Source organism: Sciurus vulgaris (assembly GCF_902686455.1).
Source record: "Sciurus vulgaris genome assembly, chromosome: 1".
Taxonomy (NCBI): Eukaryota; Metazoa; Chordata; class Mammalia; order Rodentia; family Sciuridae; genus Sciurus; species Sciurus vulgaris.
Genome location: NC_136461.1, coordinates 16,331,588 through 16,357,341, shown reverse-complemented (window position 1 = coordinate 16,357,341; position 25,754 = coordinate 16,331,588). Strand labels below are relative to the sequence as shown.

General features: G+C 52.2%; 2 protein-coding genes across 5 annotated transcripts in view; both read left to right on the top strand.

Annotated features, from left to right (window-relative positions):
• Window positions 1–9,254, top strand: part of TCEA3 (transcription elongation factor A3) — a 35,599-nt gene extending 26,345 nt beyond the window's left edge. Inside the window, exons 8-11 of the mRNA XM_079138228.1 lie at window positions 1,219–1,368; window positions 5,799–5,945; window positions 6,734–6,805; window positions 9,107–9,254. Coding sequence (XP_078994354.1) covers window positions 1,219–1,368; window positions 5,799–5,945; window positions 6,734–6,805; window positions 9,107–9,115 — 378 coding nt within the window. The 3' untranslated portion in view covers window positions 9,116–9,254. The remainder of the gene's footprint in view (window positions 1–1,218; window positions 1,369–5,798; window positions 5,946–6,733; window positions 6,806–9,106) is intronic.
• Window positions 9,255–16,020: 6,766 nt separating this feature from the next.
• Window positions 16,021–25,754, top strand: ZNF436 (zinc finger protein 436). Of its 4 annotated transcripts, none has more exons than XM_079138170.1 (4): window positions 16,021–17,372; window positions 18,792–18,884; window positions 19,652–19,778; window positions 22,352–25,754. In XM_079138170.1, the coding sequence occupies exons 2-4, from the start codon at window positions 18,852–18,854 to the stop codon at window positions 23,602–23,604; spliced, it is 1,413 nt and encodes a 470-aa protein (XP_078994296.1). In that variant the 5' UTR covers window positions 16,021–17,372; window positions 18,792–18,851; the 3' UTR covers window positions 23,605–25,754. The 4 variants fall into 4 exon arrangements, with proteins under 4 accessions (XP_078994296.1, XP_078994298.1, XP_078994297.1 ...); XM_079138171.1 differs by lacking the exon at window positions 16,021–17,372 and adding an exon at window positions 19,199–19,422 and having other exon boundaries at window positions 18,033–18,884; XM_079138172.1 differs by lacking the exon at window positions 18,792–18,884.

Below are 25,754 nucleotides of genomic sequence, written 5' to 3'. Positions count from 1 at the left end.
TTTAATGAGACCCTATCTCAAAATAAAAAACACCGGGCATGGTGGCGCATGCCTGTAATCCCAGCAATTTGAGAGGCTGAGGCAGGAGGATGGCAAATTCAAAGCCAGCCTCAGCCCCTGACTTAGTAAGGCCCTTTGGGAGGCCCTGTTTCAAAATAAAAAACAAAAGGGGATGGGGATGTGGCTCAGTGGTCAAGCACCCTGACTTAAATCCCCAGTACCAAAAAGCAAAAACCGGGGATGTAGCTCGGCAGTAGGCGTCCTGATGCAATTTCTAGTACACAAGCATATGGCACCAAGAGGAGGACACGTCCGGGGGCGGGACCTGTGATGGGCCATGCAGGTCCACCGTATCACGCAGGTTCGGTGATTCTTCCTCTTGGCAATACTTCTCAGAGGCTTCAGCATGTCTCCCCCACCCTGCCCAGCACCCTGGGGTCGAACCCGGGGTTCCCCACATTCTAGGCAAGAGCCCTACCATTGAGTTATGCACCCAACCCTTTCCAGTTTTTAAATTTTGAGACAAGGTCTCACAAGGTTGCCGAAGCTGGCTTTGACCTTGACAGCCTCCTGCCTCAGCCTCCCGAGGCTATCCTGAGCTTGTTGCCGTCTTCACAGCCCGTAATGTTGGACATTTGATAAGCTTCAGACGCCACGCCAGTGAGCTCACTGTATCCTTGTGACAACACTGAATTTTATTTATTTACTTATTTATTTGGCAGTACTAGGGATTGAACCCAGGGACACTTTACCACTGAGCTCCATCCCCAGCCCTTTTATTTTTTATCTTTTTCTTTTGAGACAGGGTCTCACTAAGTTGCTGAGGCTGGCCTCAAACTTGCCATCCTTCTGTCTCAGCCTCCCAAATCACCGGGATTATAGACCTGCGCCACCCTGCCCAACTCCCAACACTATATTTTATAAATAAGGAAACTGAGGCACAGAGAAGTCATGTGACTCATCTGAGGTCACACAGAGGCTCAGAAAAAGCAAGGTGCCTGTTCCCCAGGGGCCTTGACACCATAGTGCGTGTTACCATTAATCTCTCCACGGAGGCTGTTTTCTGTCTCCGATACTTGGCTGATCCCAAATGCCCAAGTCCCACCCCTCAGTGGCCAGTCAGAAGCCACAGAGGTGCCACTGACCCCTGAAGAAGTGCACAGAGAGGAGGAGATGGCCCTGCATATGTCTGGCTGTCCCTTGACCCTGTCACATATCTACCAGGAGCTCAAGAGCACAGACATGAAGTACCGGAACCGCGTGCGCAGCCGCATCAGCAACCTCAAGGACCCCAGGAACCCTGGCTTGAGGCGCAATGTGCTCAGTGGGGCCATTTCCGCTGGGCTCATAGCCAAGATGACCGCAGAGGTGAGGGCCCAGGGCTTCGGGTGGCAGTGTGGGAGGCCAGGTCCCTCCAGTCTGCCCAGGGCCCTTTTCCCACTAGAATCATCTCAGCCTCCCCACAGGGCTTGGAGAACCAGCTAGGTAACAACCGCAGCTGACTTGCACAGAGTGCTGTGCTGAGTACTTTAAGCGCGTGGGCCACACCCACTAAGGTAGAAATGCTCATCATCCCCATGTTACAGATGAGGACATAGGTCAGCTGACTTTCCCTGCACGCAGCTAGAAAGCCTTGAAGCCAGGAGGCAGCTGTTTGGCCCAGGCACCCACCCTTCTCTGACCCCCTCTCTCTCTTGTTCAGTGCTGTATCCCAGGACTCAGGGCCCAGGGCCCTGGCCAGGCTAGGAGTCCAAGGTGAGGAGATAGATTTACAAATATGTGTAATACAGAGTGGTAAATAACACCACCGTGGGAATTTATGAGGGGAGAACGACCCAGCCTCAAGGGGTCAGTAAGGGAAGAGACCATTTGAGGAGGGACAATAGAGTACTCAGAAGCCCAGATGGTGTCAGCCCGAGTTTGAATTCCAGTTCTGCCACTTCCCTGTGTGATCTCGGATGAACTGTTTAACCTCTCTGTGCTCTTTTTCTGTTTACGGAATGGGGATGAGAATCACAATTGCTCTCTTGCGAACGATTAAATGAGTTGATACGTGAAGTAATATTCACGTAGTGAGGGGAGAAGGGCTTCCTGGGCCTCCAGGCAGGGCTCCCCTCGGAACCGTGTGTGACGGCTCCCTCACCAGTCTCTCATGTGACCCTTCTCACGGTGCTGTGGAGGACGAAATGTCCCCATTTCATGGAGAAGGAAACCGAGGCCACTCGATCCCAGCTCTGCTTATTTCAGACCCACATCTTGGAAAGACACCTTTTGCCACCCTCAGGCACGATGGCTTTTTCCTGCCAGAGTCCCTAGGGGATCCCCGCAGGCACCCAGAGATTGGAGAATGGAAGTCGCCCTGAGAAGGGAGTGGGAGGTTAGGCCCCGGGAGCCTGGGTGGGCCTCAGGGGGTCTGGAGCCCACTGAAGCCATCGGCAAGGCTGCACCCGTTTGTGATCTGTGTGGGGTGCTGAGTGCAGCGCGGTGTGCCGGGGTGTGTATATCTCCACTTCCGGGAGGGGCTCGCTGCCTTCCTCAAATACCCGAACCACAAAGAGCCCCGGCCTTCAGCTACGGAGGGAACTTGGCGCACACACACCAGGGTTATCTTTCTGCTCAATTTAAAATATCTGATCGTCTGGACAAATAGAAGCGTGTGCCCATAGTTTTAAATCGCAAATCAGCTTATCAGTGTCTCAGTTCAGGCTGCTGGGACAAAAACACCACAGCCGTGCCACCGATGAGTGACAGGCTTACTCCCATCAGTGCTGAATGCTGAGAGTCCAGAATCAAGGGCTGGCAGGTTCCATCTCACATGTGGCCAGCTCAGCTGGCAGGAAGAGTGAGGGTCTCTGGCCTCTTTTATTTTTCTAAATTTTTTATATAATTTTTTTAGTTGTCGATGGACCTTTATTTTATTCATTTATTTATATGCGGTGCTGAGGATCGAACCCAGTGCCTCACACATGCCAGGCAAGTGCTCCACCACTGAGCCCCAGCCCAGCCCTCTGCCTCTCTTACACAGACAGTAATCCCACGGCCCTCAGAACCTAATCGCCTCCCAAGGATCCCACCTCCAAACCCCATCACTTTAGGGTTAGGAGTTCAGCATTGGCATACTTGGGAGCATTTCTTGCCCCAGGAATGAAGTTCCTATTAGAAATACCAGACAGGGGTTGGAGGTATAGCTCAGTTGGGAGTGTGCTTGCCTTGCACGCCCAAGGCCCTGGGTTCAATCCCCAGCACCTCCAAAAAAGACAGGGCTGGGGAGGGGCTCGGTGGTAGAGCTCAGGGGTAGCACTTGTCTAGTATGCCGAGGACCTGGATTTGTCCCTAGTGCCATTTAAAAAAAATAAAGAGAAAGAAACACAGGATGATTTTTGCTCCAGTAAGAAAAATGGTGCCGGGCAGAGCGGTGCACGCCTGTAATCCCAGCAACTCTGGAGGCTGAGGCAGGAGGATCACAGGAAGTTCAAAGCCAGCCTGGGCAACTTAGTGAGACTGCCTCAAAATAAGAAAGGGCTGGGGTGTGGCTCGGTGGTAGAGCGCTCCTGGGTTAAATCTCTAGTTCTGGGGGAAAGTGCTCAACAGATACGTACTGAGTTCACTTTCAGAACTCTTCACTGCCGGGTCATAGGGGCTCATTCCTCGTGCATCTTTTGTTCTGGTGCAGCAGGGGGTGAACCCCAGGGCCTGGCACATGCTAAGCAAGTGCTCTACCACTGAGCTGGCAGCTGACTCCGTGCGACTCTGTTGCTGCCTCATTTCACTGTGCCAGGCAGAGACAGGCCAGTGGGTTGGAGGGTGGGGGTGGTTTTCCTGCTATCAGCAGGCACTTAACACCCTCCTTCCAGGATCGGCCTCCCGCCCTGTTTCCCACACTCCTCAACTTGAAACCACCGCACATACCCTTCCCCAAACACACTGTCCTTGTCCTCTGCTCTTTAGTGCCTGCTATTCTATTGTCTGGAGTGTGCCATTCTCCCAGAACCTGTCTGTGGACACTGGCTAAGGTTGTCAGCCTCTTTATGACCAGCCTTCCCAGGCACTTTGCTGAGGGAGGCTGTGCTTCCGGCACCTGTTCCGGCCCAGGACTCCCTTCCCTCGTTACGGGGCAGGGAGCAGAGCTTTCTGTCTGGAGCCCGGGAGCCTGGGGGTGGTGGTGTGCCCAGCTGGGCCCTGCCAGCTCCATTGCTAAGCATGTGCAGCACTCAGCTCCATCACCCTAGGAGCTTGAAATTGAGTACGGTGCTGGGCACAGTGGGCACGCTTGTAATCCCACAATGTGAGAGGCTGAGGCAGGAGGATCGCAAGTTCAAAGCCAGCCTCAGCACTTAGCGAGGCCCTGAGCAATTCAGGGAGACTCTGTCTCTAAATAAAATATAGAAAAAAGGGGGCTGGGGAGATAGCTCAGTTGGTAGAGTGCTTGCCTCACAAGCACAAGGTCCTGGGTTCAATCCCCAGCACTGCCCCCCCCCAAAAAATATATATATATATTCTCAGTGGTTAAACACCCCCGAGTTCAATCCCAGTACCAAAATAAAGAGAAAAGAAATTGACCGCAATGGGAATATTTGACAGATTTATTTGACAGGTAAATTGACAGATGTTTCCAATGACTCAGGCACTCCCACTGTCAAAGCCCGTTTACATGAACAGCACAGCAGCTAAAGCATTCAGTAAGTTGGCATCAGATAAATTTCAAATGAATGAATACATTATGCTCTGGAAAATCCCCCCAAATTAAAGTCAGCAGCTTTTAACTCCTGTGATCCTGGTTGACTTATTTTTCTCTTACTGGCCCTGCCATGGATTAGGCCCTAATTTGTGAATTTAACACAACAGGACTTAAACGTCAGTGTGCACCAGAACAACTTGGGGGGCACTGGTAAAAATGCATATTCCCGGGTCTGCTCTTGGCTTTCCAGAGTCAGAGGAATGTGCATTTACCAAGAAGCGGGTGGCTACAATGCAGGGTCAGCGCACTGAAATCACTTGACCTTTCTGCCAGCTCCTTTCCCTGTGGAAGCCATGACAGCCGGCCACAACTGCAATCCTCCACCAACACCAAGTCTCGCTTCCGCATCAACTTCAGCTGTGCGCCTTTCCCCGAACCCACCCTTAGCTGGGCTGCCCCCAGCCTGAGCGTCCCCTCTCTGCTGTCCTCTGGCAGGGCCTTAAGGGGAATCCCATAGCCAGGGGGTGGCTAGGGAAGGGAAGAGTCTGGGTGCTGGAGTCCTGCCATCGTGCTCAGGTGGGCCTGTGGTTTTCCTGTGAGCCCAGAAGCCTCAGGGTTCCCTAGGTGGGGGGCAGCAGCAGCAAGTCATGGCTAGCTGGCCAAGGCTCCCAGGGCAGGACGCACTGGCCAGTGCTCACAGCTGGAGCAGGCCCTGGGTCGAGCCTAGACTGGAAGGGCAAGGGACACAGGACATCTAGATCAGATGGGGAGTGGTTCAGTCAGCTTGCACGAGGAAGGTTCAATCCAGGCCAAGGCCCTGGCAGGCGGGGTAAGCGCCAGGCCCGATGGAATGGACCACAGCACTAATCCCTGGCCAGGCTGTTGGCCTGCTGTCCTCCTGTACACGCCCTGCTGACCTTGGCCCAGCCCGAGCCCCAGGTTTGACCTTGCCGCCAGGGATGGCACGGGAATGGGGACCCTTTAGGTCCAGGTCTCCCACTGGCCCCTCATACTCCATCTGGCTTGCTCCCGGCTCCTCCATTCCAATGCTCGGGCAAGCAGGTGTGGGCGAAGCCCCTGGGGCTCGCCAGCCCTCATGGGCAGACTCGCTTCTCTCTAGGAAATGGCCAGTGATGAGCTGAAGGAGTTGAGGAACGCCATGACCCAGGAGGCCATCCGGGAGCACCAGATGGCCAAGACTGGTGGCACTACCACTGACCTCTTCCAGTGCAGCAAATGCAAGAAGAAGAACTGCACCTATAACCAGGTACTGGGGGGGTGGGGGGGGCGGGCTGGGCCTGTGGAGCAGCCCAGGGACACAGAGGTGGTGACCAGAAAGAAGCTCAGGAAGGAGCCGGAGGGAGAAAGGGCTAAGATTCCCCAGGCTGCAGAGGGAAGGGCCAGCCTTGGGGTACCACCGTGGTGCTCCTGTGGCTTCTAGAACATCCTCTAGGGGGTAGAAACAGCCGGCTGCGTGACCATGAAGTGGAAACGGTATGCTCTGGCCTGCCCTGAAGTAAGAATGAGAAGAGCCAGACTCAGGGCCCAACCTGAGTCACTTATGGCTGGAGGGGAACTTAGCAGCGTGAAGGCAGCCCCCTCACTATACACTGGGGAAACCGAGGCCCAGTGACCGCCAAGCCCCTTTCCTCTCCAGGCCTCAGTCCTTCCACGGGTAAAATAAAGATGTACAAGGTGATTTCTAAAGTGCTTCCAGCTCACCTGAAGTTCTGGTGAGCAGGGTACATCTGTGTTCGGGGAGGGGGAGGCCGGGACTCCGCCTGTAGGAGGTGAGTCTTAGGCAGCATAAGAGATCGGCTCAGACAGATGAACCAAAGTGTACGTGCAAAGGCCAGGTTGCGCCGGTGAGATGCTGGGAGTGACTCACCGTCAGCCAGGGGAGAGGAAGTTCTTAGGGAGTTCTTGGAGATAAGGGAATTGCCAAAGTGGGGCAGGAATACCAGTGCCTGTCTCTGGAATTTGGACCTACTAGACAGTGGGAGCCACAGCAGGTCCCAGAACAGGAGGGTGACTCCATGGCTGGTTCTTTCTCAGGTGCAAACGCGCAGTGCCGACGAGCCCATGACTACCTTTGTCTTGTGCAACGAGTGCGGGAATCGCTGGAAGGTCTGTATCTGTCTCCCTCCCTGACCACCCACAGACCTGCCCAAAACAGGAAGTGCTACCCACATCCCAGAAGGGCCTCGTGCCTGGGGTGCTTCCCACAGAGCAGGCCCGCAGAGCGGGGGGAGTGGCAGGTTGTTCGGGGCAGCGGGGGAGAGCGCGCTGCGTGTGTTAGTTTTGGGAGGGTGCCCAACGGGATGGGAGCAGTAGCCTCCCTTTTACTGATGGGTGGGCGAGTCTGTCTTCGGTGCAGAGATGAAAACTGCTTCCAGAGACGCACAGCGGGGAGGAAGGACAATGGCCCTGAGCACCCGACCACGTCTCTGCCGAGTGCTTTCGCAGATGGTGCTTCCTCTGACCCACTGCCGCCCAGGGCGAGAGACTGGGGGAGACTCGTCCTGGGACTGCCAGGCATCTCCCCTCCAGGCAGCTCTGCAGGTGTCCTGTGGCTGGGACCCAGGCTGCCCGCTCCGCAGAGGCAGAGGCTTTGTTCTGGGCCGAGAAGAGGCTCCTCCTGGAGTGCTCCTCCCCACCAAGCTGCCTCCCGGGAGGACAGGGCGTGGTCACGCGGCTCATGCCAGGGTCCAGTCCATCTGATTTATCTCACTTGTATGTGCGCTGGGTGACCTCTGGGCCACCAGGCAGGCCACAGGGCTCCAAGAGTTCTAAGGTGCTTAGCAAGGGACCCGAGGCTGGGCCCGGATTGGGAGCTGGGGCCCTGGCTTCGGGCCCCTTCTGCCCCCTTCACCGTGCGACCCTGAACGTATCACTTGCCTCCCAGAGCAGAAGGGTGGTGATGGTGCTTTTCTCCTAGGGTTGATGTGAGGGTCACTACACATGCACACACTTCCAAACAGTACCAAGTGTCCCTTTATGATGACCGTCTCACGTTCAGATGAGGAAACTGAGCTCAAGAAACAGTTAAAACCACGGTGGAGCTCGGAAGGATGAGGCTCCGAGTTCCTGATCATTTGGCCTCAGATGGAGGGCCTCAGCCCTTCTTCGGGCCTGCTTAGAACTGCCGTATGTCTAAGGCAGAAGCCAGGTGGCATGTGTGTGTCCTTTACTTGCTCCTTGGGCACTGAGGGGAGGGTCAGTACAGTGGCTAGTGGGGAGAGCAGGGCTTGGGCACCAGGCTCAGATCCTGGCTTTACTGCTCACAGAACCTTCGCGTACTGCCCCCGCTCTCCAGGCCTGGGCCTCCTCGTCTGTAACGTGGGGTTTAACGTCCAGCCGCGGAGCTGTTCTGAAGGCATCACGCGCCTCCCAGGGCTCTGGTTCCTCTGTGGCATCTTTGTCAAAATAGAAAAAGATGTCTCTGCTGGGAACAGTGGTGCACACCTGCCATCCCAGCGACTCCAGAGGCCGAGGCAGGAGGATTATAAGTTCCAGGCCAGCCTCAGCAACTTAGCAAGACTGTGTTTCAAAATAAAAAGGGCTGGGGATGTAGGTCTGTGTAGAGTGCCCCTACGTTCAATCCCCAGTACTGGAAAAGAGAGAAAGAGAAGTGGCCCTTCCTCCGGGCATACGGTTCTGTCCCAAAGTACAGAGCCATCAGAGCATGGGCTAAGTTTCAGCCTCAGCTTACCCCTTGGGTTAGGCTCTTTGTGCAGTCAGTGACTTGTACAACCATACAAAAAAAGCCCTGAGCACGTATGTGAAAACCATTCTTGGTGCCATTTTGAGTATGTCATCGACAGGTGTTCTGGGATTTGGGGTAAGTCCTTTAACTGAGCTGCTTGCTTACCTGTGCAAAGCCAAGTAATGCTAATGTCCACCTCATGGGAAACTGTGAGGATGAAATGAGTTAACCATGTCACTACTGCCTCACACAGAGTAAGTGCTCAATAAACGATCGCTCTTGTGAAGGGTACCCCTGGGAAGGTGTCCTGCATGCTACAACCCAGCGCCTCCTCCCTGCCTCCTGTTAGTTGGAGAGGAAGGACCCGTTAGAGGTGGCAGCTGTGTGGCGTCCACTAATACTTTCGGTTCTTATCCACTGCCATGGGGAGACTAAGTCTGCCCGAGGGACCAGTGGCAATGCCAGTGTTCTTAGCCGTGAACGGAGAGGCTGCGGTGCGCCTGCCAGGCACCAGGGGCCATTCCCTCCTTACCTGAGCTTGTTCCCATCGTCATCCACTTTGCAGATGAGTGATCTGTTCAAGGTCATACGGCCCAGGACCCCCAGCCGGGCTTTGGATCCTGGCCTGTGTGGCTCCAGACCCGCCTTCTTCCCATGTTCCCACACGGCCTCCCCGGAATCCACGGGAACCTCTCAGATTCTCTTGCTTTTTGGTTTTGTAGTTCTGCTGACAGGACCACCGGCCAGGACGGCAGCACGTGAGGGAAGGAAGAACAGAGAGGACATGCTAAGCCACCTGAACTGGAGAAAAATAAACGTTAAGATGAAGAACAATACTGGACTCTGAATGAGGTAGTGGGGATCTGAGGGAGAATCCTTATGCGAATTGGCAATCCGTCGTTGATAACGACTGGCGAACAGGGGGCCTTGTTGGGGTGCAGTGTTAGACTCTGTTGGTGGAACTCCTGTGGAAATCCAGAGCATCAGAGCTGAGGGGCACGTCTCTCAGTGGGCTAGCAGACCTTTGCTTTCGGTCCCTTCCCTCCCCCATGAATCTCAGCCTTTTCTGAACTGAAAAATACCAGGGGAGGCTGGGTGTGGTGTCACAGCCTGTAATCCCAGCAGCTTGGGAGGCCGAGGCAGGAGGATCTCAAGTTTGAGGCCAGCGTCAGCAATTTAGTGAGACCCTGTTTAAAAATAAAAAATAAAAAGTCTGGGGCTGTAGCTCAGTGTTAGAGCACCCCTGGGTTCAATCCGCAGGACCACAGGGAATCAAAAACAAGTAAATGAGAAAAGAGATCAACACAGATCTCCTGGCCCCAGAGCCTCACATGGCTGCTGTGTGGTTTGGCTCCGAGAGACAGGACTCCCACGCCAGGCAGGATCTTCTCCACTCCTCCGCGTCTCTTCCCCAACTCCCTGCTATTCCCTGCTCACAGCTGGTTTTAGGGGACCTTGGAGGGCCTCGACCAGGTCCCTCTAGGTGGAGAATGGCCCCTCTGAACGCAGGCTCTCTTGGTGAGCATTACGGCAGTGCCCCTGACTTCTACAGCCCGTGGGGGTCCCGAGCCCTGGCACTGGGCTCCTCCCAGCTCCATCTGTGGCCTGAACTTCAGAGGAAGCCAGCAGAACACAGCATGCTTCTCCCTTGAGGACATCAGCTGGCTTTTCATGCTGATAAGAACTCTAGGCAAAGCTGGAAACTTCTGGAAGAGCCCCTGGGAGCAGGTCTGTTGAGCCTCATTCTCTGTCACTGGCCTTCCATCCGCCCCAGGCTGAGCTACCTCTCTTACCTAAAATGGATGCTGTGCAGGAGTCTGAGGACTCTGGGAGCTTGGGCAAGTCTCTTAACCTCTCTGAGCCACTTCCTGACCTGTAGAACTGGAAGCAGTACTGCTGCTGCCTCCCGGGTGACAGGTGGAGGTCCCGGGCTCACCCTGCGGTGAACTGTAAGGACAGCCCAAGCTCCTCACCCCCTTGAGCACCAGCCCCTCTGGAACAGTTACATCCTCTTCTGCCCGTCTTGGGATCCCTCCTGAAGACGAAGCCCATGAAGAGACTGTGCACAGGAATCTGCCACCATCTCCAGCTCGTACGCAGTCAGGGTTGGAGGGTCCAAGGGAAAGGCTGGGGTTCTCCCACAGAAGGTGCAACACCCACAGCTCCCAAAGGCAGACCAGGTCTGAGGCCCCAGTCTTCGGCTTCCTGTCGATGTACTTGACACTGAGACACCCAGAGCTGGACACAAAGCTCAGCCTCTGCCTTCCAGAAGTTCATGGCCTGATGGGGAAATTTCAGAACCATAGGCAGGGACTGCCACACTAGGCGGATGTGACAGGCCATATCGGAGGTGTGAATCTTGTCCACAGAAATGCAGAGGGATGCTGCTTAGAAAGTCAAGTGCCCCATGAACCTTATTATTAGGGGGGACCCCCTGGGGATTATGCTAAAATACAGATTTTGATTCAGTGCCTCTGTGGTGGCACCTGAGATTTTTCACTCCCAAAAAGTTCCCAGGTGATACTGATGCTGCTGACCATGGGCTGCACTCTTGAGTAGGAAAGGCATGGATATCTAGATTTGTGTTTGCATTAACTAATCCTCCATTCAAATGTTTAGGAACCAACAGCAGAGCTGGGCAGGTGGCACACGCCTATAATCCCAGTGGCTCTGGAGGCTGAGGCAGGAGGATCCCAAGTTCAAAGCCAGCCTCAGCAATCTAGCAAGGCACTTAGCAATTGAGCAAGACTCTATCTCAAAATAAAACAGAAACAAGGGCTGGGGATGTGGCTCAGTGGTTAAGTGTCCCTGGATTCAATGCCCAGTACCCTCCCCCCCCAAAAGGAAGAAACCGATAGCAGAAAAAAATAGCAGCCACTATCAAATTAATGTCAATAAAGGTTACTTTGGGATGTTTTTTACAGGTGGTACCCGGGGGCAGTCTGATCTCCACTGTGTTCCATAGGGATTTAAGCAGAGTGAGGGGAGCAACTATATAGCCCCCCCAAAACCTGCTTACAAAGGCAATGTGTCAAATTAAACAGCAAGAGAACTAACCGGCTCAAGTCCACGCATCTGTTGGTCCTTGTCTAGGTTCACAGAAGGACACAGAAAAGCATGAACAGGCCAGACTGTGTCTGTCAGCAAGCGTGCCCCCTCCCCAGCGACCTTCCTCTACCCATGCTCTCCATTGCCAGGGTCCACAGTCAGCTTCTTTTTTAATTTAATTTTATTTTGGTACTAAGGATCGAACCCAGGGGTACTGAGCTACTGAGCCACATCCCCAGACCTTTTTTTATCTCTTATTTAGGGACAGGGTCTTACTGAGTTCCTTGGGGCCTTGCTAAGTTGCTGAGGCTGGCTTTGAACTTGAGGTCCTCCTGCTTCAGCCTCCCGAGCCTCCGGGATGACAGGCGTGCCCTGGCTCCAGAATCAGCTTTTGACAGTTGATCTGAGGGTGATCAGAGGGTGTTGAGTTCCCTGCTCCACCTGTCGCCTGGAAGCTTCCCTGCACCCCGCTGTGCTTGGCAGGCGGGCCTCTGCCTCGCCCCACACCTTGTGCTCCAGCCGCCCAGGCCGCCCGGGCCCCACCCAGGTCCTCAGGGTGGGCTGTGCTCCCCCTGGGCACAGAGGCCTTCCACACGAGGCTCAGCCACATCTTCTCCTCCATCTCAAAGCTGAAGAGGGTGTGCGCCACCACAGGCCAGCACGACCTTCCGCACCCAGGACGGCTTCAGTGGGAAGGGGACACCGTGCCCTTGTGGGAGGAAAAGGACAGGGTTAGATGAGGCGAAACAGGTGACATGCTTGGGATGGGGGACAGACGGCCTTGTAGGGACATTCTGGCCAAAAGCACACGAGAACAGAAAAGCCCATACAAGATCCCGTGACCCCATTTAAAAGGTATTTTCAAAAGGTTACAGGAACCTAAAACGCCACACAGAGGTCTTCCTTAGAAATCTCACGCACACGGTCACCTCTGTCTTTGCCCTCATTTTCCCTCAGTTCAAGGCTGTGACACCAAGTGCCTCCCAAGCGGCCCCTCCCCACACAACTCATCTGAAAACGCACTCACCCCTCCTTCCCAGGTCCTTCCGCTTTCTCTTGTGTCCACTGCTTCAGACCTCAGACCCACCTCTGCACCTGACCAACTGCCACTTCTACAGCGTCTGCCTGTTCCTACCCTTCCCTGGGCCAGCACCCTGGACGTGGCCTTTCAGGGCTTCTCTTTTCTAGGACTGGGCGAAGGCTCCTTGCTGGGCTCCCAGCTGGCACGCTCCTTGTCCCACCTGCATGGCGGAGCCTCTTCTCCTGGTTATCTTCAGCTCATCGCCATCAGTGAGCCTCAGACTTCTTGGTTCGATTTGCAGAATTCACCTCCTTCTGCCCTCTGTTTTTCTGTTTTTTTGGGTTTTTTTGTTTTTGTTTTTTGAGGGACCTGGAAGCTTTTAGTTCTTTGACCGCCCTGGTGGACCCTCACCCTCTGCCTGTCTTTGGTGACTTGTCTTCTACCTCTGCTGCCCCTGGCGCTACAGCCCATGGGAGAAACTTGCTCTATTCGTTTTCGTTGTCGTTCATACGTGACAGGAGAATGTCTGTGGACGTATTATACGTGCGTGGAGCACAGCTGCCCTTTCTTCTGTTTGTACATGCCGTGGAGTCACATTGCTCACGTGTTCATAGACAACTCGCTCTCTCCCTGAATACCCAGTGGACCTTCCCTCCCACCACCATCTGGGCTGCTTCTTCCTCACCCTGGTCGAAATAGCACCCATTCCTCAAGGCCCACCTCAGATGCGCATCTTGAAGCCTCTGATGCCCTGGCAACACAAACCGTGCCCCACGACTCGCACGGCTCGGTGAACTTGCCACCCCTGAATCTACCATGAGTCTAGCTCTTTCTCTCATTGCATCTACCTTCATGATGAGGTTCTTCTGATACTTCTTTGTCCGGCAGTGTCAATAATATCTGTTGAGAACTGACTAGCTGGGTGTCTTGGGCACACTATGCAACTTATCCAGACTTCCAGTTTTTGTCTATAAAACAGTGATAATAACCACCGCGAGCTCCAGGGGTTGTTTTGAGGATTCATTAAGTGAACACGAGGAAGGCACCAAGAATCCTGCCCCACACAAGGAGCGATCAGTAAACATTAGCTACTATTATTACTAGGCGTGTAGGGGAGCGGGTCACATTGTCTCACCTAATCTCTGGCCCGTGATCCAGGGCACTACTATTATACTCCTTTAAAATTATACATCCCAGCTACCCAGGAGGCTGAGGTGGGAGGATCACCTGAGCCCAGGAGTCCAAGACCAGCATACCAAGTTCTCTTCGCTAACAAACACAACCCATTTTAACCATTTTTAAGCATGCAGTGTGGTAAGCTACATTCACATTGTTGTGCAACTAAGCTCCCAAAATTTTCCTCTTCCAAAGCAAACTGTGAAGCAGCTCCTCACTTCCCCTTCCCCCACCTCGAGCAACTGCTGCTGTACTTTGTCTCTACAAATGGGTATTGTTACACTCCTCACAGGTGGAGGGACCCAAGGTTCAGAGAGTAATTCGTTCCAAGGAGACAGAGGCTGGATTTGAACCCAGGCCCTGTCGGGTTCTGAGCCATGAGATATGGCTTCACTTCAGCCAGCCTCCATGTTTCACCTCCCCAGCAATGATGGCTGCTCTGCACCAAGGTCTCCTCTGCAGGCTTCACATTTATTCCCACAGCAGCTCTGCAGGCATGGCTGGGGGGCACCTTCCCCGTTCAGTGTCAGAGGAGGACTGAATGAAATGGGCCCATTTGGTGTCTTTCAATAGGCTAGACCATACCAAATAAGCGGGTTACACATTATTAATGCAAACTGTCTTCTATTTATTTCTTTATTTTTGGTACTAGGGATTGAACCCAGGAGCACTTTACCAATGAGCTACACCCCAGTCCTTTTTTTTTTTTTTTTTTTTTGACACAGGATCTTACTAAGTTGCCAAGGGTCTTGTTAAATTGCTGAGGCTGGCCTCCAATTTGCAATCCTCCTGCCTCAGCCTTCTGAGTTGCTGGGGTTATAGGTGCCAGGTTAGCAATTGTATATACTTTTTGAAAATATTGTCACAGAGAAAAACCGACAGAAATGTCTGATGTCAGAAAGCCTCCCAGTCCTCTGCAGTCCGCCTTCCTCCCACAGAGTCAATCTGCTCTTCCTACCCCAGGCCAGTTCCAGGCTACCCCGCATCTGTCTCATCACCAGCTTTGCTGATCCATAGCCAAGGGCAGAGACAGGCAGGCAGGCAAGGGGACATAAGACACTGTCCCTACTCTGCTTCCTCCCCCTGCTGCTCCACCCGCATACTATTCCCTCTAGCCATAACTTATCCTGGCCATTCTGGAACATGGTCTCTCCTTTCACGCTTGCGGGCCTTTGCACATGCTGTTCTTGAAGCCCGGAATGCTTGCCCTCCCACCTTCTCCACCTCCCAGAAACTGCTACAGTCTTTGCAAGTCAGCTCAGATGTCACCTCCTCTGGGAAATTCCCTCCCCTCCCCCTTGCTAGGAGTCTGCCCCTGTCTGGGTACAGACTAGCTCACCCCCTCGTGATAGCACTTGGAATGCAGGGACTGTTCGCAAGTCAGTGTGTCCCCCGTGACCTGACTCCTTGTGGAATCGAGAAGCCCAGGTCACTTCTATTTTTTGATGTTCCCTGTTTGACAAACAGGAATACAAACATTGAAGCATGGCTTTAAATAGTTAACAATACTTCTGATACCAAAAAACTGCAATACAATTGTGCTGCTCATTTACAGTGCACCACAGACACAACGGTCTGGTAGGAAGGCACAAGTTTTAAGGACGTACATAGTGGGTCTTTGACCAAAAAACAGTGTGTCCAACGTAATGCAAAACCTCATTTGGAGATGTCAAAACCTAAACTGAAGATTCTGGCCAGATGGCTCTCCTGACCCCTTTCCCCAGTGATAAGCTGTACTGCAGCCTCTGCACACAGTAGGTGTTCATCCTCTGCTGAATGATGGGAACAAACATGGCTTTCCAAGTGGTTACTGGAAACCCTGCATATAGTAGGTATTCCTGGGAAACACTGAAGTCCTGAACAATGGGGCAGGAAGCCACCTCCTCCTCCAGTGACCCCATCCCTCAGATTCCAGCTGAAGGCTGCAACAGGAAGACCTCCAGCCCCTGTCTTTCCTCCCTCCCCCTCTTCCCCATGCCCCCCTGGGGCTCCAGATGCAGTCATGCTTTCCATTGCTGGCAGTCTCTCTCCTCCACCCTCTGGAGGGTCCCAGGTGAAGACAGAAAAAAGCTCTTACTCAGAAGGAGGCGAGCAGCCAAGCTGGGCTCCAGAGTCGTCCTGCCCCCAGGCAGTCCTGAGGAATAAAAGAAACAGCAGGAGGACAAAGAAGGGCTTAAAGCACTGGAGCAAAGGGAGGGGGGCGGGGGCGGCTAAGAAAGTTTACAAAGCAATCTGCCAGAGAATGGATGAAAAGGGAGCCTACTGGGCAAAGACTCGCCCTCGCTCACCTTATGCCCAGCTAGAAACCTGCAGTTACTCAGCCCAAGCCTGCACCTCTCCGCTGCTTCAGTCTGGTTATTGACCCCTCTCCTAGAGCAGAGGTTTCCTCAGCTTGCTAGGTCTGTGACAGTTGGCAGCTTCCAGTACCTCTGCTCTAGTAGGCTCACACAGCATCAGCTTGAACCCACGACTGGCCCACTTCAGTCTGAATTTCCAGCAGGAACACAATGGGAGCATAAGGCCAGATGCTCATAACCTTTGAGCCACTCTTAATTTTTCCAGATCTTCGAGGCCACTGAATATACTCATGGGCCTTTCTGGAAGTTTCCCCTGCCCACCAAAGGCTGAATTAATAATCACAGCTATCACCTGAGGGCTCTGCATGGAGTGTTCTAAGTCATCTTAGTCCTCACAACTATTCCCATTTTACAGAAAAGGAAATGAGTCAGGACAGAGCAATGACTTTCTGGTATGCAGCCTGGACTCCAACCCAGACCTGTCTGACGTTGGTGCCCACCCTCTAGGGATGCTGCCTCTTGGGAAACTCTCCAGGATTCCAACTCCTTTGGTGTTCAGATCTAAAATTTTAGATAGGGCAGGATGGTACAACTCTGTGGCATTTAAACAATCCCTAGCCCCACAGTTGGGGGTGGGAAGAGGAGGAGGAGTGGGAGATGCTGCATTATGCCTGGGTAGGGTCCTAATAGTTCTTTTTAGACACTTGAGTAATTTAACCATAAATAACTGGGCACCGGGAACAGGACACTCAGTAATAAAAGCATGGCCTGGAGTCATGTTAAGAAAAAAAAAAAAAAAAAAAAAAAAAAAAAAATTTCAAGTCCCTCAGTGGGTGGATGTATCTGCAAAACAAAAGAAAAGCCCCTTTCCCAGCCCAGGCAGAGAAGTCTCCTGTACAGTTAGAGACAACAGGCTTCCGGGCACGTAGCCAAGGTTCTGGGGATATTTATAACTTGAAGAGGGTGGGAGTCCCTAATAAGCTGCTATATTCTTTTTCCATCACTTCCCTCTCCAAGGCTACAGAGAGCTCGGAGCGCTTCCCCATGCAGAATGCCTGCTTTGCCTAGTGCTCCATTTCCATTGTCTAATTCCCTCATCCTGGCTGGGGAAAGGGAAGGCTGCAAATCCTTCCGTTCGGAGGAACTCCGGCTGAACGCAGCTTAGCCGCGGGAGGTGCTTCTTGGCCAGTTGTTGTGGCCTCGGAGATCTGCCTATGAGCCCTTGGTTTCACTGAGGTCTTTGGTATCAGCCAACGATTTTTGGGCTTTGCCTGCAAGTCTACGGATTCGAGGTCGACCCGTGGGTCTGAGATCTCCGGAATCTGCCAGTGACCGCCAGAATCTTTCCGCACATCAGAGGTCTAGGAAAACTGCGGCTTTGAGATCTGTTTGAGGCCTCTTGGATCTTGAAGCCGGCGATCTAGTGGATCTTTGGCAGGTCAGGAGGTAAGTCTGTTCGTCCCCAATCCGGCTTTTCAGTTTCCTACCTTCACAATGACTGCTAGCATCCTGAGGACCCGCCGGGCTCAGGCTCCCAGAGGCCCAGGGTCCCCTCGGTGAGCGAGGCCTCCAGAAACCCTTTCAGCAGACAGACCCTCCAGGATGATAAGGACCGCCCGCCCTCGCCCGGGGGCCTGCCTGTCTCCTCCTCACACGCCCTGTCCTCATCCCCGCTTCTGCTTTCCTTCAGGGTTTTCGCTTCTCGCCTCTCAACGGGCGCCCTCTTTAGAAGGACGCGGCTGGATGCCCCGACAGGGTTAACAGCGCCGGGAGCCCGCACACCCCAGGCTCCGCCGCGGACCGCACTCCCGGGCAGGAAAAGTGGCACCAGGCCGACTTGGGAGTTGTAGTCTGCGTGTGCGCAAGGGTGCGAGTGCCGCATGCGCTGCTGGGAGTTGTAGTCTGCGTGCGTGCAGGGTGCGAGCGCCGCATGCGCTGCTGGGAGTTGTAGTCTGCGTGCGTGCAGGGTGCGAGTGCCGCAGGTGCTGCTGGGAGATGTAGTCTGCATGCGTGCCGGGTGCGAGCGCCGCTGCTGGGAAGTGTAGTGCGTAGGCGGGGCTCAAAGTTCCAGCGCGGCCTCCCGGGGGAGTGGGCGGCTACTGTTTTTCACTCCGGCTGGTGTTGTCAAAAGAGGGATAATCCCTGCGGAAATGAGCACAGGCCATCAGCTAAATTAAGTCCGACTTCGCGGATAATAGGATGTTACTCAAGAGGGTTTCTAGGGACGTGGAGGAAAGCAAGGCAACATCCCTAGCTTAATCGGGCTGTGGTCTCCAAGAGAAGGAAGCGGGAAATATTCCACCCTGGTTAGGAGGACGCGCTCCCTCCTTCACCCTTTTGTTCTTTTCCCTCCTCGGCTCTTGGCCTCTGACCGGCCTTTGTACGCGGGAGTGGAACTCCAAGTCCCGGCAGGCCAGCGGGCAGGCGCAGGCGCAGGCGTGATAGAGGGGCTCGGCCACGCTGCAGGAGGCGGGCCAAGAGTTCGGCATCTGATTGGCAGAGTATCTTGCAAGTTTCGCTCACTGATTGGCTGAGGCAGCTGCCGGAAAGGACCCAGCCTCGAGATGGAAGAGCAGAGGCGTTCTGTGGGCTGGGCTGAGGAGCCTTCTCCCTGAGGCAGCATCGGCGTGACCCCCAGCCGGGGAGGGACCACCCTGGGGCTGTCCTAGTCGATTCTGGCATTGCTTCCACCCGGTGGTGGTGGAGACTCAGAGCGCGGGTCATGCTCCGGGGTCAGGGAGGAGAGTGACCCGGCCCTGGTCCAGGGCCCTCCCCGTCCGCCTTGCGGCCAGAACTAACTCCAGCCCCGGGGAGTGGGCAGGGCCTGTTTGCCGTGCCTCACGCCCTGCTTTTCGCCTCCTTCAGCGCCGTCCGCTAGCTGCTTTTCCTGCTCTCTCTCCCGGGAGGCCAACCCTTGTGCCCGAGATGGCAGCCACCCTGCTCATGGCAGGGTCTCAGGTAAGCCGGGGGTGGTTTCTCGGACCTTGCGTCTGCTTAGCCACCTCGTCCGGCATTTCTCCGCTCTGCAAATCCCTGTGGGAAACTCCCTGGGGTTCGTAATTCTTTCGCTTCGGTATTCTACCTCCAGGGGCCTACGACTGGGCTAATACAGCCGCAAACAAGCATGTATTGAATACCAGCTGTATGCCTTTAAATATGGGGAGATTAAAGATGGACAGGACGGGAGCTACCCCGCCTGCTCACAGTCTGTTGGGAGAAAGACGCATCCGGTTAACCGTGATACAACGTGATAAGTGCTGTATTTGCCGTAGCAACAAAGTGCTGTGGTGTGGAAACAGAAGTGGGAGTGATTAATTCTATCTGGAGCATCCGAGGGCGGAGCTGAGCAGAAGGAGGGGGACATCGAAGAAAACCGTAATGAATGGCAGTGTTTCACTAGTCTGAGAAAGATATTTCAAGAAAAGAGGAACATTGTCTGTAAAGCTATGGAGTGATGGAATTGCTGTCTGTGTTCTCAGAAAGGCAAGGCTAGAGGGTAAGGCGCCGAGTAGGGCAGGAGTATCTAGCTATGGAACCAGAGCAGTTCTTTTTTGTTTTGTTGCCACATCTGTTTTCTTGCTTGTTGATTTCGTCTTTGGACTTTACAGAGCAGACTTAATGCCTTTTGCTTCCTCAACATTCTCAACCATGTCTCTAGTTTCAAGAAGAAAAACTGGTACTAACTCCTTGATACCGAGTAGTGAGGAGGCATTGTGTGATTTCAGGCACCTGTGACATTTGAAGATATGGCCATGTACCTCACCCGGGAAGAATGGAGACCTCTGGATCCTACACAAAGGGACCTTTACAGGGATGTTATGCAGGAGAATTATGGAAATGTTGTCTCATTAGGTAAGTAAGGATTCTACCTTTCTTCACCCTAGCATTTCTGAAACTATGGCAAAATGGCTTAGCGTTTCCAACAGAGCCTAGCTGTTTGATTTTTACGTCATTTAATTGGATAGTGGCTTGAGTTGAGTGCTCAGGCAGATCTTCGAATGTGGAAACATTCAGATCATATTGTCTAAAAGAAAAAAAAAAAGTTTCTGCCCATTTTAGAAACATTCAGTTTTCTTGTATCTTGAGTCATTTGCCATTCTCCAGCCTGTTTGTACAGATCCCTGACCAAACAGGTCTGGCATAATGGTGCTTGCCAGGATATGAATGCCCCTGTAAATGGTGCTTTTACTCTAGGGCACTGGAAGATGAGGGAGTCTAAGCTAGGTTCATGGGAGGGCAGAAGCACCCGTTTCTGTTTGTTTTGGCTTCAGAGCCCCAGTCTTGCCTCAGGTTCTTTGTCTGAATAAGTTCTTGTCTAAAGATGTTCAGAGTGAGTATGTGAAATGTTCCAGAAGAATCCTGAAATAGTGGGATCACAAATTCTATTAGTGGAGGCAGTTTCATTGTGTTTGTCTGTTTGCCTGTCTGTCTTTTTTCTTTGGCAGTGCTAGGGATGGAACCCAGGGCATCTCACATGCTAGGCAAGTGCTTCTACCACTGAGCTGTAGCTCCAGTCCCCATTTTTTTTTTAAAATGGTATGCAAATCTGTTTTCCCTCCTAGCTGTATTTTGGTCTGGGTGTAACTAGAATAAATAATTTATCCAAGAACTGAACAGTCTTTTGACTCACTTTGTCTCCTGTTAGGACTTGACAGAAGTTAGCAAGTGTGTATTGTCACTAGGTCACCTGCTATTCATTAGAATGAATCCCTTTTTTAAAAAGCTTTATCCCATGTCTTTTCTCAGCACAAAAGACAACTTGACGGTTTCCTTCTTAACTTGGACTTTCTCTGAAGTCCCAAGTTGTTTTGATCCCTTCTGTAGAAAATCAACCATAAATAATGTTACCTACTCATGTCTTTTACCCAGGTATTTCACTCAATACAACATAAACAAGAAATGAGAATCTTAAATAGTTTAAATTGGCCTAGTCCAAGGAGTGCTTATTAGAAGGACAGAAGCACCAAAAACAAGCAAACAAACCAAGAAAGAAAGAAGAAACTGGTTTCTTTTCCAAATAAGTTTGGGAGAGGGTTAAATAATGTTTGCAAGCCTTGTTTATCTCAGGACTCTCAGAATCTTTAATATGTTATCAGACATTGTGAATTTCTGATGAGAGAATAGTGTATGCACCATTTACCAGACTAATTTATCTGTGGTCCCTTTTCTCCCAGCAGTAGGTATACTAACCTCTTTCTGAAAAGTATACTAAGAAACCCAGTAGACCTGGGCACGGTGGCTTGGGAGACTGAGACAGGAGGATCAGGAGTTCAAAGCCAGCCTCAGCGACTTAGGCCCTAAGCAATTCGGCAAGACTCTGTCTTTAAATAAAATATAAAAAAGGCTGGGGATGTGACTCAGTGGTAAAGCACCCTGAGTTCAATCCCTGGTACCAAAAGCAAGCAAGCAAACAAACAAACAAACAAAACACAGTTGGGAAAATTCAGTGTTTGTAGAAAATTCCTTTGAGAATTTTGGTTGTGGTTTTTGATTTTCATTTGAGAACTATACATCCACTCATGCAATATAGTCAGTCAGTGCTGAGAATGTTCTGATGCAGGGCTGGGGAGCAGCTCAGTGAGACCCAGGATTCCACTCCTAGCCGCCCCCCCCACACAAAACAAGATTGTTCTCAGACATCTTTTTTGCCTTCTCCAATGTTCCCACATCTCTTTTCATTTAAAAAGGCCACTGGAAAGTAGCAAGTGACATTTGGCAGTCACTTTTTCTGTCAACTAAGATATGACACAGATAACTCAAAATTCATTTTTCTTCCTACCAACCTAGTAGATTCTTCTTAGTAAATATTATGTGATGGTAATGATGAAAACTTGACAAGGTAAAATATGTACATACAAAAAATATCCAGGCTCTGGGCCTTTAGAAATTCTAATTTAGTCTTTTATATGTTCTGTGAATAATTGTCTTTAATCTTCCAAAACACCAGAAATATGTACAGTTTTCATAAAGAAGCATTAACTGTAGTAATAGAGGACATTTTGAACTTCTTAATTTTCTTTTTACGGTACTAGGGATTGAAGCCAGGGCTTTACATATGCTAGGCAAGCACTCTACCACTGAACTACACCCCCAGACCCTTTTATTTTATTTTGAGGCAGGGTCTTCCTGAGTTGCTTCCAGCCTTGCTGTATTGCTGAAGCTGGCCTGGAACTTGTGATCCTTTCGCCTCAGCCTGCGAAGTGGCTGGGATTGTAGGCCTGAGCCACCCTCACCAGGGCGTGAACCTTTTATCTGACATCCCGGCCCTACCATTTAGTGCCGGGACTGTGGGCAAGCCGCTCACTCTCAGGGTCTTGGATGTCTCAGGATGCCTGCGATCATAAATGAAGTAATGCCCGTGAAGAACCTGGTGTGGTACCTGGCCGCAGTGCATTCCCCATCTCATCCTGTACACTTTATTACAGACTTCGAGATCAGGAGCGAGAACGAAGTGAATCCAAAGCAAGAGATCGGCGAAGATGTGGAATTTGGGACCACATCCGAAAGGCCTGTTGGGAACGCCGAGGAAAATCCTGACGGTGAAGAGGCCTTCGGAAGCGGGGACAGGTCGGAAAGACAGTGGGGCGACTTGACAGCAGAAGAGTGGGTGAGCTATCCTCTCCAACAAGTCACCGACCTGCTGGTGCACAAAGAGGGCCCGGCGGGCATCCGCTACCACATATGTTCCCACTGCGGAAAGGCCTTCAGTCAGATCTCGGACCTAAACCGCCACCAGAAGACGCACACGGGAGACAGGCCCTATAAGTGCTACGAGTGCGGAAAGGGCTTCAGCCGGAGCTCGCACCTCATCCAGCACCAGCGCACGCACACCGGGGAGCGGCCCTACGACTGCAGCGAGTGCGGCAAGAGCTTCGGCCGGAGCTCGCACCTCATCCAGCATCAGACCATCCACACGGGCGAGAAGCCGCACAAGTGCAGCGAGTGCGGGAAGAGCTTCTGCCGGCTGTCGCACCTCATCCAGCACCAGCGCACGCACAGCGGCGAGAAGCCGTTCGAGTGCGAGGAGTGCGGCAAAAGCTTCAGCCGCAGCTCTCACCTGGCGCAGCACCAGCGGACGCACACGGGCGAGAAGCCCTACGAGTGCAACGAGTGCGGCCGGGGCTTCAGCGAGAGGTCGGATCTCATCAAGCACTACCGCGTGCACACGGGCGAGAGGCCCTACAAGTGCGACGAGTGCGGCAAGAACTTCAGCCAGAACTCCGATCTGGTGCGGCACCGGCGGGCGCACACCGGGGAGAAGCCGTACCACTGCAACGAGTGCGGCGAGAACTTCAGCCGCATCTCCCACCTGGTTCAGCACCAGCGGACCCACACCGGGGAGAAGCCCTACGAGTGCAACGCCTGCGGGAAGAGCTTCAGCCGCAGCTCTCATCTCATCACGCACCAGAAGATCCACACCGGGGAGAAGCCCTACGAGTGCAACGAGTGCTGGCGCAGCTTTGGCGAAAGGTCGGATCTCATCAAGCACCAGCGGACGCACACCGGGGAGAAGCCCTACGAGTGCGTGCAGTGTGGCAAAGGGTTTACCCAGAGCTCCAACCTCATCACGCATCAGAGAGTCCACACGGGCGAGAAGCCCTACGAGTGTACCGAGTGCGAGAAGAGTTTCAGCCGGAGTTCGGCCCTTATTAAACACAAGAGGGTTCACACCGACTAGGTCCTGTAACTCCGACTGCGCGGTGATTAGTTTGAAGGTACACTTGTAGCTGACACCCGTGAGCTGGCTTGAGGCCGAGCTGCTTCTACCCTGCCGACTTTCCTGGTTGTGGGTTGCAATTAGAACATCCAGGAAGACTGACTGCCCCTATGAAATTCAGACCCACAGCTCTGGGAACTTTATCCCCTCCTCCGGAAGAGAGGCTTTTATTCACTCAGTTTTTATTCACCCAATATGAATGGATTACTTCATCAAATCCAGTCCTGCAAGTAGCTGGAACTCTGAAGACCAGGGACAAAAGCTGGTGAATGCTCAGGCCTGGGATTGGAGTAAATCTTTAAAGGTTACTTCTCCGATCCAGGGCCCAACATCTCTGCTAGGGGAAATGCCGACGTCATAGGGTGGTCAGGGTTGCTCTGGAGAAGGCCACCAGACGGTCTGAGTTGCCACCCTGTTCACACACCAGAGTAGAGGGCACACCCATCCTCCCTGCAGAGGCTTTCCCTGGAGTCACTCCCACATCTGCATCTTTCTTCCTGAGAGCAGGATTCTGCGTGATGAAGGCAACGATCTACCTTTTCTCCCTCTCATTGTTTCTAATGAACCTGTTTGAGGTTCGTGTCTTTGGGACACAACCGAAGACACAATTGTGGAAGGAAAAATGAGACACGGATTTGAGGACCAAGGACCCATTATCGGTGGGGGACTTTAGCAAGAGATGCCCACTGTTGTAATCGCCATGAATCAGGTTTATGAATTTTCTTTGGAAATCATTGTAGGGAACGTTGTAGGGAAAATATCTTCAAGGAAAGATAGGACTATAAGTGATGGAGCGAAAGGAGCAGGTGGAGTGTCTCCTACCCCGAAGGAAGTGCAGAGCCCCTTCCTAAGGCGTCTAGATGGGGTCTGTATCCCCCCCCCAACCTTTCAGGTCAATTCTTCCTACACTGCTAACTCTAGGGCTTGATAGGGCCACATCTAGTGTTTATCTTAGCTTGCTAAGGGCATGTCTGTACAGTGAAATGTGTACTCCTTTGGTTTTTCTAATAGTGGTAACTGAATTTGCAAAGAATTAGCATGTTCCTGGGTGATGTGGATTATGTGACAGAACTACAGACATAACTCCAATGTGAGAAATGTCCTTTCTCTTTCATTTCTTATGGAAAAAAATTTAAATACTAGTGCTCATGTGTGCACTGTCCTGTAAAGTTTGTGTAGAGCTCAGTATGTGTCCATCTGATTGTATGTGTCCATCAATCAGAGAGATAATGACTGGACAAAAAGGTTGATTGTCCTCTTCTCAGACTGAATTATCTTCTATGGCAATGAAGACCTCTTTGGCTTAGTCAGAAGGAATTAATAAGGTAGGAATGTGTTTTCACCCCCCCAACCTACAGATAGAAATGGTTAAAATGAGAGTTGGCCTGATTTAAGCCCAGTAGTATTAGTTTCCCATCTCTCAGTCCAAGTAGGAATTAAGAAATAACCCAAATATTGATACTTCTCCCAGTCTGTGGGGGATGGGAAGGAACTAGCGCCCAGGAGGTGGGGCCGGAATAAGGAATGCCTTGTCCTTTGAGAGGGAGGGCCCGAGTGTGTTTCTGCCATTCTCTCTTGTGAATGTTGTAACATTTGAAAAAAAATGTTTTTGCCAAATCTCTTTGGGACTTGGTGTTAAAGGAGCCATTGGTCTCTCTCGGGCAGTGACTATACTACGTGAGTTATCGTGACCCACAGCTGTGGGATTACATTGCTTGAAAATGACACAACCTCAAAATGAAAAATGAAACAAAGCGAAAAACCACTCCAAGGGGCTTCATATTGCCACTCGTATTTAAAACAAACGCGGGAATGGCAGCATGATTTTGTTCTATACAAAATCTAGCAGACTGTGCGTATTCCTATTTTAGTTGTTGGGTGACTTGTATGTTCTTGGTAACTAAACTCACATATGTCTTCTCCTGTATCAATGTTGCTGATGGTTTTAATGATTTCAGCGTTCTCCTGGTGCAGCGTTGAGACTCCAAGTGTCACCCTGGGAGTGGGGCAGAGAAGTCAGCGTCTCTCGTCCTAACTGTATCTCACGCTCTTCTCTTTCCCTGTTCTTGCCTCACCCCAACCTTTGGCTTCTTAGAGGTGAAGGGCTCAAG